This window comes from Sinocyclocheilus anshuiensis, unplaced genomic scaffold, assembly GCF_001515605.1.
Source record: "Sinocyclocheilus anshuiensis isolate Anshui unplaced genomic scaffold, SAMN03320099.WGS_v1.1 scaffold329, whole genome shotgun sequence".
Classification (NCBI taxonomy): domain Eukaryota; kingdom Metazoa; phylum Chordata; class Actinopteri; order Cypriniformes; family Cyprinidae; genus Sinocyclocheilus; species Sinocyclocheilus anshuiensis.
The window spans coordinates 2584098-2599761 of record NW_015540881.1 but is presented as its reverse complement, the minus strand read 5'-3'; the positions used below and the strand labels follow the sequence as shown (position 1 = coordinate 2599761).

Below are 15664 nucleotides of genomic sequence, written 5' to 3'. Positions count from 1 at the left end.
GCTTCCAACCAGGCCCGTTAGGCTTACATCGAGTCTGGTTGGGAAAGCTTATACGGCGGCAGGTCAGGCTGGCGTATGTTTGCACACCATAGCGGTGTTACTAGCATACCAGGCTGACCTGCTCAGGGGTGGGGCTGCTGAGCGGGATTTGCGCTCTGCTGGATGCGCTTTTATACTTTCTGGTGCTTACGTCACCCTGCTTGTGACGTCTCGCTGCTCCATTGGACTGATTTGACACGTGCTTCAGAACGCGGTCACGCAAGGGCGTTCCCCAAAGCGACTCGACGCAGCGTCTCGTTCCCTCGGGGAACCATGGTTACATACGTAACCTAGAGACGTTCTGTTGGTTTCCACCAGACTATTGGGGTGCAAATAGCTGCACAGTGCTGTTTACACCTCGTGCAAATAGTCATTACGATTAAACAATTTGCTAACAATACAAACAAAAAACCCTTTTATATGTGAGTAGAGTGTTTAATAAATTGCTTCATTACAGATTCATGCCCTTTCCACTGTAAACAACAATTCCATGAAATATCAGGCACCAGGTAAGATTTAGAGGCAATAAAGCTACACACACACAACCACACACCTCTCAAGCAGTCCATTTACCCTCCATTCAAGATAAGCAAAGACATAAAAGGTGTAGAATCAGATAGCACTCGACCATGACTGTATCTCAACAATATTTATGACACAGAACCAAAATATTACTTTCTTATTGTTTTACACTCTATAGAACGATCGTGCCTCAAGGCCTGACACTTTAAGCTACAACATGAGCGATAAGCTGAATTATCTCTACAGTTCAATTAGGGCAGATCTGGTACATTAGTTTTATCAATAAGTTCATCAGATTCGGTTGTAGTGATTTTAATAACGCTGCTGACAAATCCCGAGCAGGAGGTGTTTCATCATGGGAGGTGCTCCTGGGAGCGGGAGGTGTTAAAGGAGTTACAGTCTGATCTAATCTCATCCTGCATGTTTGTTTACAACGGTTATTAACTGTACAGACCCTTATCCGTGCACAAAACACATGCACGGCTGGGAATTAAACACACGCTAGCACTTTTGTCTTCTCACTTTTAGCTCTGTCATGTGTGAACATAAGCAAACAGACAGAGATGAACACATAGATGCACGGAGAGCGAGATTTAGAGAAGGATGTGCGCTGTAAATATGGGGCTTTAATGACCATTTGCTTCCTTCCCGCTCATACACAAGCTGCTTATTCGGAAAAGGCCAGCATTAAATCCTTTTAATGAATGCGGCATATGCCTACTGTACGTGTAAAATAAGACTGGATTATATGTCAGTCAGAAAATATCACCCTGCCCTGAAAGCACAGACCCCGTATACAAGCACATCAAAACTATCAACAAGAGGCAAGGCTGCACCGCCGCACAAAAGACGTGTGTCTCGGCGATTCAAACCGGGGATCAAATAATGCACAGAAAAAGATGGCGTGAAAGAGATGGAGAAATTCTGTCAATACAGAAAAAAGAAAAGGGGAAGTGCATAGCGAGAAATGACTAACATAAGACACATGCACAAAAAAAGTGAAATAAATCCATTTTTTGTGGTGTGTGGAATGCAAAAACCAATCCTCCGTGTTGCCGCTCTCAGACCCATGAATGCGAGGGATCTTACAGTACAGACACAACACAGTCCTCCCACGGGAGTCTATATCTCTCTCTCTCAATGTAGATAGCACATACAGTATGTGTATTTGGCTGCCAATACCGAGCTCGAGGGGGAGGGAAGGGAGCAGATAAAGTAGGGAGAGAGAAAGAGGAGGTGTAAGTGGGAGCAGGCTGAAGTGAGAGAGAGAAAGATAGAGTGGAGGGAAAAGGGAGGCAAACGTCTAATGATCCATCCTTCAGGCCTGCCACAGCGAGTGTGAAATATGGTGCCAAAGTCTCATACTTCATCCTCAGGCCTAGTGTCGTTCTGCAGGGGCAGACAAGCTGGGCGAGTGGGCTGGCGAGGCAGCGGCTGCACGTGTGCAGTCATAATCACAGTACACACACACACACACACACAGGGGATGATATAAACAAAAGCAAAGACCTTAAATTCAAGAGCAACAGTCTTACAAGGCGGAAACAAAGAAAACGCTATAAAACTAAAGATAAAGAAATAGAAAAAGTAAAAAGCTGTCATGTCTTTTTTTTTCTTCTGTGGAACAGAAAATGATATTTTATGCATAATTTCCAAACTGTTCTTTGCCATACAATGAAAGTGAAGGGTGACCATGGCTTCAAGGCAAGATTTTCAGCAAATAAATACTAAATTTTAGTCTTCTCCTCACATACAGCTGTTGTATAGGCAGTGTACAGAAAAACAAGTCACTTGAAAAATACTTTTATGGTGCTTTTTTGTCTTTTTTTAAGCTTGACAGCCTTTAACTGAAGTAGTTTCATGGATGTTAAAAGTTCTTCATAGAACCATAAATGCCGTAAAGAACTCTCATATTTAAGAGTGTATGCTGTATACCAAATACAGACAATTCTGTATGATATGACAATAGCAGAGAAATCTTGAAAATATAGAACAAAGAGTTTGTACCAAAGTTTGAGACATGGCTATCGGAGTTCAGTTGTGTTGAATAAATTAGGTATGAAATTTCTGGGATTTTTCCAGATCTGGGAATCGTTTTTTAGAAATCTTGAATGTGATCATTGGTTTCAGTAAAAAAGCTCAGGTTACTTTGGATATGATTTCTAGGGTATAACAGAGAATATAAAACATGATGTGCAGTAATGAATACACTTTTCATAACTCGGTAATCTGCTATAATCTACTTGGTACTGAAACTTTGTATTACATTTTAGAATTTTTTTGATATATTATTTGTGTAAGTATTATCATTTGTTTGTTTGCTTTGTAAAATGTGAAATGCTTTAAACAAAATATTCAATCTTCCATATGGAAAAATAGCAGCTTGAGCATTATGCAAAAATATCTTTTGCATTCCACAAACGAAAGAAAGTCATACGAGTTCGGAACAACACGGCGGTGAGTAAATCATGACAATTGGCATTTTTGGGTGAACGATCCATTAATAATGTACACATGCATATCCTATATTTATGCAGTTGTGTTTTCAATATTTTCTAGGACAAAAACAAAAAAACATTTCTCTTTTAAACTTCAAAGCAACTCAGTTTAAAGCAAAAACTTCTATTTTGCTGAAATCTAATTCTTTGCAAACCCTTGTTTATTTTAAGCAACCTTATTTACTCCTAGAAGGTTCATATTAGCACCTTTGAGTAGTAATATGTACCTTTAAGGTACTACTATGAACCTTTTAGGGGTAAATAAGAAAAGAAAAAGTCTCTTTAAGTGCACTGCTCCAGTGACGAGCTGTTGTATCCCTAAAGGGAAACATTTTTTCTGATAGTGCAAGGTTTGATTTTTTAAGCCATTCTTATGTGATTACAAGGAGTTATATATATCTAATGCAGTCTTAAGTCTTAACTGTTATAAACTGCGCCCACTTTTAGGCTTGATTTACCCTCTCTGCAGTTTTGACACAAGATGGATGTTCATCAGGAGCAGCAGATCAATTTAACATTATCCTCAATTTGCAGTAATTGGATTGAGAAAACAATCCATCATCCAGAATCAATTAAACAACAAGTGGGATATTTTGTGGGGGCCTCGTTCTCATCGACCTCCTAAAAATGAGGCAGCGACTACTAGATTATGCACTGCCCTTCATTCTCTCTTTTGCTCCCTCCCTCTCTTTCTCTCACTCTCATGCGTTCCCTTTACATATCTCAACTACTGCCAATAGCCCAGGGCAGTGAAGACTAATCAAGATATACTGGCGATATGCGGATCTATCTGGCTGTTGACATTTATGCCGCTGCCCAACACAAGGTGTTTGTGCTTTATGACACCTGTCTGTCCCTGGGTTTTCACAGTGGCGACATTATCTGCGAAATAAAATATGATTTATTCTGGGTGATGCAAGAGCACACTACATCGCCTTAAGGGCCCTCATAAGTATTACTGACTGCCGTCCACTTGCACTGTCGGAGGCCATAGGGGAAGCACGCCTGGAAGACAAGATGCCCTGCAATCGGTCGAGCAGAGATTGAAAAGGTGATGTCACCGTTACGAGGGTGACCCGTGGACATGAATGTATCAGAGTGCCTCAGGCTTACCTGATCTCTCTGTGTTCCTCCACCTAAGCCTGAAATAATGAGCACAAGGTTTCCCTCAGAGCAACTAGAGCGACACTGTCATCATGTGATATGCGCTCCTGAAATCCTTTAGATTACTTTATGCAAACACTGATAAATAGCCATGTGTTTACCACAGCAGTTTGGTCGGATCCCTCCTTTTGAACTCTGTTTTCTTCCTATCAAATATTTTATGAACCATTATCAATGTTTGGGCTTGACAGCGCAACTGAGATGTTGTAACGACACTAGGCAAGCATGCAATAGAGAGTTCGTCTGAAAATCTGTCATCATTTACTCGCCCCATGTTGTACTAAAGGTATACGAGTTTCTTTTTTTGTGTGGAATTCTAGAATAATTATTTATAGCAGAACAAGAAGGTGCTATTTTCCTTTTAATGAAAGTGAATGGTGACCAACTGCCAATGTAGGATTTTCAATGGATAATGACTATTTCCTCACACAAAGCTATCATGTGGTTTCAGAAGCCTTGGAATATAGTATATAAGCCATGGACTACTTTTATGATGTTTTTTGTTCTTTTTGGAGCATGATATCTTCTAGTCACCATCCACTTTGATTAAAAATAAAGGTTCTAAAGGGGGGTTTTCACAGCGATGCCACAGAAGAACCATTTTGGGTTCCTTAAAAACCTTTCAGTGAACAGTTTATTTCCTTAGTGTGAAGAACATTTTAATTCTAAAGAACTTCTGAAGATTCTAAAAGATTCTAAAGAACCTTTTTCCACTATAAAGAATATTGTGTGCAATGGAAAGGTTTCAATTTACATTTGAAACCTTTGAAGAATTGAAAGGTTCTTCACGAAAACATTGACGCCAACTAAGAACCTTTATTTTTAAAAGTGTACATGCAGCATGAACATTCTTTTAAACATCTTTTATGTGCAACGAATGAAAAACAGTCATGCGGGGTGAAATAACACGAAGCTGAGTAAATAATGACAGCATTTTAATTTCTGGGTGAACAATTCCTTTAATGGAGAAAGTCGTTTGTATGTTGTTAGATAAAAAAGACAAAAGACTCAAAGCTGACATGTCCTTGTGTATCATTCATTCCCTGGCACGGTTTCAGTTGTGCACTGCTTTGATAACTAAAGCAACAGCAGGCAAAAAGCTTGTTGATTCATTACTCCGAAAAAAGATAAAAGCAGAAAAAGAAGATTATTTTTCCCTCCACAGCTCTCCTCCTCCGTCTCCTCCTCCCCTCAACCATGAGTGAGCAGTCTCGAGCCCCTGGGGCCGGACTCTCTTTGCCAAAAATAACTGCATTGCTCAGATCAGGCAGCGCAGTGGTCTAATCCAACTCATGTAGTTTGGGAGGAGAGGGGGGTGGGGGTGGCGGCACTGGAGAACCCTACATTCACATGAGACGACAAACCACAGGAATGACTATTGCACATCAGTTGCAGCTGTTAGTTGAGCTCACATTCAGATGATAAATGCTTAGAGACAATGATCAATCAACACAAGGATGGAGTCTGTTACTGTTGGCCACAAGCTGTGCTCTTTAGTTTAGATGGCATTTTTCACAGGTTCCTGTTGAACCTGAGGAAGGACCACAATGCAAGACTCAATACTAAAAACATTTCTTAATGAGTATTTTTTTGTGTTGTCGAGTAAAAACATCCAATATGTATTTAAAAAAGATAAAATATGCAAATTAAGAAGAAAAGCTGTGCAAGACATTAAAATGTTTTCTTATATTCAGAGAATTTCTCTTGAATGACCGTTCAAAGGTTTGGGGTCACAAAGATTTTTCTATACGTTTTTTAGCAAGGACACATTCAATCGATCACAAAAGTGACAGAAAGACATTTATAATGTTAGGAAAGATTTCTATAAATAAGCAGTGTTCTTTTGAACTTTATATTTATTAAAGAATCCAGAACAAACACAAATCACAATTCACAAAAAAAAAAAGAAGAACAACAAGAAATTGGAAGAGATCACGAAGGATCGTGTGAGGCTAACGACTGGAGTAATGGCTGCTGAAAATTCAGCTTTGCCATCACAGGAATAAATGACATTTTAAATTATATTCAAATAGAAAAGTATTAATATTTCAAAATACTACTGTTACTATTACAATGCTACTGTTACAAAATACTACTATGTTACTAATACTAATATTACTGTATTTTTGATCAAATAAATGCAGCCTTGGTGAGTGTCTTTCAAAATCTTACAAATGCCAAAGTTTTAAACTGCAGTGTAAATTTATGTTTTAACCCATTTATTAAGTTGTTTTTCTTCAGTATATTTATGCTAAAACCATGAAAAAACCTGCTTGCCAGTGGGGTAAGAAAAATAAACTCTGAAATCAAGTCTTAATACCTTGTGCAATTTTGAAAAATTCCTCTTTTTTTTTCTTTTTTACTGGAAAAGAAAATGATTTTTTTGAAGTGATGTTATATATGGTGCTCCAAGTCATGTGTGAGAACAGCAGAGTTCTTAAGGAACGTGAAATTGAAACATATTGCACTTGGCTTCACTGCGGTGTATTATTTCAGATCTACCATTTAGTTGTAACGTCTCTATGGAGATAGAAATGAACTAGTTCATACTTAGATGTAATGGCACCAGGGACGCAGAAAGAGCTTCCTTTGTTACTTATTCGTCATCTGTGCAGTCAGTAAAAAAAAAAGAGAGCCCTCAAACAATGGATGAGAGTAATCAAACAGTGGAAATTACTGAGGCTCAGTTCAAGATGTGTGTGTGCACACAAATTCCCATCTTGTCACAATAACAGCACTCTTTTTTTAAGACAGAGACAACATCTCTCAGCAAACAGACTTCTGGTTGTGTCCGTGGACAGATCTCCACACCGCCAGCGCAGCCAGAGAGACAACCTATCAATGGTATAATCAAGAAATCAATCAAACCATCAGGACTGCATTCACTCCCTCTGTGCAGTCTTCAGGTCAGCAAATCAACACAAAGACTCGCCAGTCAACCAATCAGACCAAGTGAATGGTACATATTGGGTAGAGGTCACTCATCAAACAATCAGCTAATAAGGCTCCAAATAATAAGTAATCATACAGACCAGCAGCCTCCCTGGAGAGGGTAAACAAGTCAATTGTGGCCAAGCAGACCTCTCAGCGCACGCCGCGTCCCAACTGTTGGAGCTGTCGTGCCAACACTTCAAAAGTAACGGCAGCCCGACTGTGTGCTAAATGTCAGTACGGGGGAGGTGGAAATGCAATAAAGCTCTTAAAAATGGTTTGGAAAACAATAACAAAAATTGGACAAATATCCTTTGATTGCAAGCTGCATTCAGAAAGCACAGTAGCTTTGTCTTAAAGACAACATGAAATCAAAATCAACCCTATATGCTTTATTAATAAATGTCCCATGTCACATTATTTCAAAAAATAAAAATAAATAAATCAAAACACACTACTGTTCAAAGGTGTGGGGTCTTTTTTTGTTTGTTTTGAAAGAAATCTCTGCATTAAGGCTGCATTAATTTAAAGATAGATTAATAAAATAAAATGTAATATTGTGAAATATAACGACAAATTAAAATACTTCAAAATGTAGTTTATTCCTGTGATGGCAAAGCTGAATTTTCAGCAGCCGTTACTCCAGTTTTCAGTATCACATGATCCTTCAGAAATCATTGAAATGTTCTGATTTGAGGCTCAAGAAACATAATATTATCTATGTTAAAATACGTTTTATTTCAAATAGAAATCTTCTTTTGTAAGAATGTAAAAGTCTTTACTGTCATTTTGGATCAATTTAATGCATACTTGCTGAACAAAAGTAAAAAAAAAAAACAATTACTGACCCCAAACATTTGAACAGTAGTGCATTTTGAAAAAGTATTTTCATCATGTTTAACAAAATGTAACGTTTCAGCCCTTGAAACAGTTTTCTTTTCTTCAATCAAATCAAACCCTGATGAACAAGCCTACATCCTTTCTTGCTGAATATTCAGTTTTTACTCTAAAATAATTAACATTACAAAAGCTAAATACTGTTTTATAAAAAGCCATTTGCATGTTGATTTGTTCATCTTGACCAGCAGGACAAAGCAACACTGGTTCAACCAGTGGTGTGATTTTGAGGTGGGACTGTCCATTTATCACATCTATGGGCAGACCGAGGAAATGTTTGGCAAGCAAACAAAGAAATGCAGCACTTTGTCAAACTCTGTTCATTTCATTATACAGGCATATTAAAGGGATAGTTCTGTCTCATGCAAAAAGGCATAGAGGTTTGGAAAGACATGAGGGTGAGTAAATGATGGCAGAATTTTCATTTTTGGGTGAACCATCCCTTTAAACATTGCTTTATGTGTTCACAAGGGTTAAATGTATTTCCTACCAAGTAAAGTGATGATGCAGGCCAGGATGGCGACGAGAGCTCCAGTGCTGAGTCCAGCTGACAGCGTGAAGGCCTCTGTGCCACATGACTGGGGCGTCCCATCAGGGTCACAGTCACACACTCTAACAGACAGCGTGTTAGTGCTGCTGAGAGCAGGGGTCCCGCTGTCCATTATCAACACCGGCAGTCGATACATAGACTGTTCCCTCCTCTGAAAACCACCCCTCTTAGTTAGAATAGAAGCGGTATTGTCTGCAGAGAGAAAGAGAAAGATATCATGTGAAAAGTGAAAAAATGACTCATACGAATATATAAAATGAAGTCTTTTTAGTCTTATTAGGAATAAAAACTGAGTTTCAAGGATTCGCTTTAAACTTAGTCTTAATGAAATCACGTACCTTTATTGTCTCGGAGGGTGAAGTTCATGTTCCCAGCTGTCTCTGCAGTGAGGGAGAAGACGAAGCGATGCCCGCTGGGTGGTTCATCTTTATCCACTGCACTTATGGTTTCAATGACCTAAGACAGTGTCGAAGAGGGAGTAAAGAACATGAAGATGAATACTGCTGTTATTGCCTCGCTCCAGACAAAATAATCCAAAATTCTCGCGCTCAAAACACTGCAGTGTTGCCATAATAATGAATGTTTGAGATTATAGGTAAACCTCAGTATTTCATGACTGGAATCAATTACTTGATATGTTTATTAATTAGTAAAATAATAATTGAAATTAATAGCATATATCAATATTTGCTCAGAAAATCCCCAAATGTAAGATTATTTAAGACATTATAGGTTGAAACACTGAATAAGCCCATTAATTATGATTATTGAATGAAGTCAATTTTCAAATGAAGAATATTTTATTTCCATATAATTGAACATACACTGTACAAAGATATTCACAGCTTCTTCAAGTAGCTATATCTACCTGACCTGACCATTACTGCTTTTGTTCATGTAACCTAATGCAATCAAACTGAATCAGTCAAACAAACTAATATTTTTTACTTGCTTTAATTATTTAGATGCTACTGAATAGTTCTAGGTTATTTTTTACCATCCACGACAACCCGTTTTGCAATTTTTTGTTTATTGGTTTATGTACACATACATCAGACAAACATCTTTGGCAGTTGTGTTGTGTCTAGCTGGCTTTTTAGCATCTTCCGACATGAGAGCCACATTTAAAGACTGTGAGACAATTAAAAAACTATCTTTTAAAATTTTACCTCAAGACCCTAGCAATTTCAATATAATAATTAACTAATTTAACATATTGTATTGATGCCCACATTTTATGTTTTAACACAGAAAAAAAAATCAACCATCAGCCAAATTCAATGTGGTGAACTTAGAGGAAAAAAATACACAATTCACAAGTTTAAATCATGTTGAAAACAACATTAGGAGGATTGACCAAGCCAGGAAGCTATCAGTGTGAGACGATGCTCGTACGGTATCCAGGGATTTAGCAAAGTAGAGGGCCATCCCGGTCTAAATCTGGACCGAAACCCCCAAAGCTGGGCAAAGTGCTGCGCTTTAGAGATGAATATCAGGGTGACCCATCAGGTGGTACACTAAGAAGATTCTCCTGACACACTGTTGTGGCCTAATCTGTGGGCTTTGGCTGGGTTAAATACTGTGTGCACAGCTCTTCCCTTGCAGTCAGCACAAACTCAATCTGCTTGAAAAATCTCCTAAAACCTTACGCACAGGATAAATGCAGCGGAGCGGTGGCTAACGGACACTCCTGTATCATTTCCTCATTCGTCCGAGGAATATGACCTTGTACTCACCAAAAGCTTTTCAGCGCTTTAATTCTCCACTCAGTTATTTTTAACACCACCCTCCATTTACGCTAAGTGAGTATTTGGCAATGGAAACTCTGACGGATTTATCTGTAAATATTTTTGAAATCGTAAAACGTTGCGCTATTAAAAACCTGCATAAATGACACAAGCAGAGCAGGATGTTCCCTCAGCACCGAGCGCTGATTACAGTAAACTGTGACAAAATTAATTACAGATAGTCCATTAAGGCGAATGCAAAGTGTATTGATAAAATCATTGAGGCAATAGGTTCATTTAAAATGAATAAGAACATATTGCCAAGGCAAAGCGTCTTAAACCAAACCTGATTCCGCATTTACCAACCTGGGAGATGTTGAAAAGTAAATCGTTTTTAGAATAATAGTGTAAAAACACAAAATGGCTCTTGTGCAGCCAAGAAGCACATTTTATGGAAAAATATGGGTGATTTAAGCCTTTTTGCAGTACATGTAAAAATGGCTGGAGGGCAAGGAATGTCTCCTGTGCCACCTGATTTTACAGAGGGCAAAATCTTCACCGTAGTGAGACCGCCCGTGGAGAGTTAGCAGTCACGAGCGCTTTAAAACACCAGTCTCTCAGCCTGCCACAGCTGACCATGTCTCTGAGGCATAAGGAAACAAGACAGAATATAGACGACCTTAAAGAGATAAAAACCCCTGGGAAAACACTCACTCCTCATAATCTAATCTGCTAAATCACCTGCAACAAATCACCTGGCTCATTTAGAGACCGCAGCTTCAATTCATATTAAGGTTCTATTAAATTCAAAAAGTCATATTAGGAACAAAAGAGAAACCAAGGGCACAGAGAAAAGAGCTTTATGCTGGGAAACGAAGGTGAAGATATACGTTTAGTGCCTGTGACCCCATAACAGGCACTTGTTGGATGGGGATCTGGGGACCTTTTTCAACAAGCCATCTGTTTTAGACTCGGATGCAATGATGGGGAATATTCCCTCTCGTATCGTGTACACTGGGGATGGGTGATTATGATCGCCTAGTCATCCAACAACTGACTTCATCTAGATATTTTTTGAGTTTTCAGAATTTTAGAGGCCATTCTTTAAAAGTTACGGAATCATCGACAATAGTGAAGACAAAAATGCACTAATTAAACAATACTGCTAATGAAAATAAGATATTAACAATACTCTAATAGTGTTTTCAAATAAAAATAATTTGATTACTATGATTTAAATAATCTAGTCATAATTAATAAAATCAAACTTACCATTTTAAAAATGCTAAAGGTAAAGCTATTTCTTCTTCTTATTTATTTTTTTTTTGTGTTTTGCATTTTTATGACATTGTAACAAGTGAAAATTAGACCAATTATTATTATTGCATATTGAGACCCCTGTGTTCTGGTTCGTTACATTGCACTAATTGCTTTTTAATGCAAGATCACATGTCTGATTGGGATCAAGTGAACACAAAACTATTTGATCGATTTGTCGACTAGTTATTGATGCAACCCCTACTTTGAAATGATGTAGTTTTTGCTCTCTCTGTGTAGGAAAGAAGTGAAAAAATTTTAATTTGCACTCAAAACCTGGTTTCATTTGCTCTCAAATCCTGGCAACAGGTTTTCCCGCAACTATATGCAACGATTCATTCTTTCTCCAGGCAATTCTGAGGAGTTCATTCAAATTCAAGAGCTCCATACAGTCTCTTTCAGAGCGTCTGGCTTCTTGATGGAGCAGGTGTGAAGCTCTAAATATACAAATGTGCAGATGAGGCGTATGAAAACAACGACGTGAAGACACTCGTAGATAACAGTGTAACAACAGGCACGAAGGCTGGCTGAAAAAGAGCCTATTTCGCCTCAGACGCAAATAAGCAAACAGCATTTGCGACTATTTTGCAAGGCACTGAAGTGACAAAGAACGTAAAAGTGCCATCACTGTTTGTTGATGATATTGTGCCTCACGGCAAACATTCTGTCTGATCAAAATTATTTGTCTAACAGCTCCAGAACGCCTCACTCAAAGGCTTTGACTTTCAGATTCGGTCTCCAAAAGCACTCCAGGATGTCTGAGAGCCTCTGTTTTGCAGGTACAACGGTTTAAGGGCTGTTATAAGGACAGACTCATCGTGCTAAGAATCACAAGAGAAATCCGCGCTATCGAGACAGCATTTGACTATCACTGCAGCATCGCTCAAGTGCTCCCATGGCTGAAGATATGTAAGTGAACATGAATCACAGGGGAAACTATATCATTATGAAAACATACAGGCACTTTCATCTCTATTCAGAGAAAGAGAGACCGTTCTACTGTTCCTCGGAGAGGCGGGAAAGTAATTTAGCCTCTAATATGAGAGAGAGCTCTGAAAGTTAGAAGTGATGGAAGTCTGGGGTGTCCAAAACACATAAAGAGTGTTCTTGAGGGACTATGGTAATGTGTTTCAAGGCTGAGATAGCATTTGTGAAAAGAGCCCACCAGCACCTTTTCACTTAGGCAAAATAAACACGGTTCCCTGTGACTCTGGGACACAGGCAGGCCAGGACTAATTGTTATGGCCCAGACAATCATGCCACTACAGGGGATTGTATCTCATGCTCAGTAAACCCTGTTGCCTTGTTCTGTTCTCTCTTTGTTTTGAGGGCTCTTGTGGGAGGGATTATTTTTCTTAAGAAAATGAAAAACATCCTTCAGTATTCTTTCACTGCTCCCAAAAGAAATTATCAGATCAAGTCAATTTCTGATACACTAATAAAAACAACACTGTAATTGAGTAGGAATTTCAAACACCTCTACAAATGTTTGACTATTAACTCTCCTCTAAACAAACACCGTCTGTCAAAGATCTAATGAAACAATTACAATTACTAAGTAGGGTTTCTATGGAAGCTTGTTTCTTACTCTGTTTCTGATTATACAGTTTAAAAGAAACTCACATTGTGAAATATAGTCACAAATACAAGAAATAATCACAATTACATACTGTAAACCTGCAGTCTTTAGACAGTCACATTTACAAAAAAAGCCATAACAGATTACAGATACAGATGTACAGATAACAATAAGTTACAGATTACAAAAAATAAATTTGTAGTTGCAAGATATTAAGTCGGTATTACAAGAAAGGGTCACAGTTGTGAGATAGGAAGTTGTAACTGAGATAAAATCAGACTTATGAGAAATAGTCACAACTGTGAGATATTAAGTCGCAATTGTGAGAAAGTTGGAATTGTGAGAAATATTCACAACTGTGAGATATGAAGTCGCAATTGTGAGAAAAAGTCAGAATTATGAGAAATTGTCACAACTGAGATATTAAGTCGCAACTGTGAGATAAAGTCTGAATTACTGTGTAAGAAATAGCCACAACTGTGAGATAAAGTCAGAATTATGAAAAATAGTCACACTTGTGAGATATTTAGATATTTATAGAGATATTTGTGAGAAAGTTGGAATTATGAGAAATATTCACAACTATGATGAGATATGAAGTTGCAATTGTGAGATAAAGTCAGAATTATGAGAAATAGTCACAACTATGAGATATTAAGTCGCAACTTTGAGATAAAGTTGGAATTACTGTATGAGAAATAGTCACAACTGTCAGATATGAAGTGGCAATTGTGAGAAAAAGTCATAATTATGAGAAATAATTATTTCTCATAATTATGAGAAATAATTTAGCAACATCTGAAATATGCTAAATACTGGGAGATGTGAAGTTGCAAATTAAGAGAAACAAATGTGCAGTTATGAGAAATGAAGTCAGATTTAAGATATGTGTGAGATATAAATTGCAATTACAAGACAATAAAATCAGAATTAAAAAATAAATTAGAGTATTAGAACATAAAAATCAACTTCTTTCCATGTAGCTTTTATAGAATAACAGCGGTAATGCAGCAGATGCTCTCAAAAGGAAAGGCACCTCTAGTTGAGTAGAATCCGTCATGTTTTCACCACTGGTGTTGGTCCTCTGACATTGATCTTTCAAGATCAATGGTGCATCACGTCACAGAATTTGTCAGTGGCTTTTATCATTCCCATTAGGACTGAAGAAAGGTCCAGAATGTTTCCTCCACGCACTCATAGCAAGTGTTTAGTATGTGGCATTCGTAATGCCCTTTATACCACATTCATCTTAGTAATGACGTTCTGACAAACATTGGAATATGAATGCGACAGAGAATGTGTTTGAATCAGGGCATGTTGCTGACTCGAAAATGAGGAACCCATTGGTTTGCTTGTGTGTGTGTTCTGCAATTGCCTGCTGGAGGACTTCACATTTGGCTACTTGACACAATGCCACGCTCCCCAACAAACCAATTTCATGCCACAGTCACCTCTGTCTCATTTGCATCGGTGTAAAGCTTTTTCTGCATGAGCGCACAATGTTTTGATCCCCTGATTAGAATGATCTGCAGCAGAAAGCCACCAGAATCCTGTTGTTATCATTTTGTCCATCTGTGGCTCTCGCTGCTCTTTACTGACTATGGATCCGGGTCCAGAATCTTTCTAGTTGAGCTTCCGATGAAGGACAGCAAAAAATATACGTATAAACTAATGAAAAACTTCTAACTAAAATAAAAGACGCAGTATTATAACCTTGGTTCAAATCAACAAGCTGCACACTGCAGTACATAATCTGAAAATGAGATCTATTCTCATTTATTAGGTGCTTCCAACAGTAATACTGCACAATTAATTTCATCCAGTATCAGAAATGTTGTGACAAGAATAATTATTTCTGTTTATTGGACTATACAGATTTGAAATCACATTTGATATGAAAGCCTTTCTGATGAAGAATCAAGAGCCACAATACCTGTCCTGGTCCAATGCTTTCACACAGGAAGGTCTCATACTCTATGGCAAAGACTGGCGCATTGTCATTAATGTCCATCACTGTGATCAGAGCTACTCCTTTCCCAACCTGTGACGGATCCACTGAAATCACAGAGAAAAAAATATGCATGCATGAACAGGCTGATAGATGAAAAAACATGAGGGCACCAACACATTTATTTCAATATGTTTTATTTATTTAAATGTGTTACATTATTTAATAGGTTGCATTTATTTAAATATGTGCCTTGCCATTGTTCCGACCACTTTTAGTTTGCTCACGGGGGGCATTATATCATCATTTTCTGTAATTCTGAATTTAAATTATTTGTATTATGAAAATATTTTACTTCACAAATCAAAACAAAACAAAAAAAAAGTTGATCAGAATCAGTTAAAAATATTAAAATAATAAAATAAAAATAAAGTATAACTAAGTATAAAATAATGAAAAAAATAACATAAGCATTACAATGACGTACATTCA

General features: G+C 37.8%; 1 protein-coding gene across 1 annotated transcript in view; it reads right to left on the bottom strand.

The window, feature by feature from the left end:
- LOC107688516 (cadherin-7) overlaps positions 1 to 15664 on the bottom strand; it is a 59439-nt gene that overhangs the window by 2385 nt on the left and 41390 nt on the right. Inside the window, exons 9-11 of the mRNA XM_016486209.1 lie at positions 15158 to 15279; positions 8940 to 9057; positions 8542 to 8793 (exon numbers count right to left, since the gene is read on the bottom strand). Coding sequence (XP_016341695.1) covers positions 8542 to 8793; positions 8940 to 9057; positions 15158 to 15279 — 492 coding nt within the window. The remainder of the gene's footprint in view (positions 1 to 8541; positions 8794 to 8939; positions 9058 to 15157; positions 15280 to 15664) is intronic.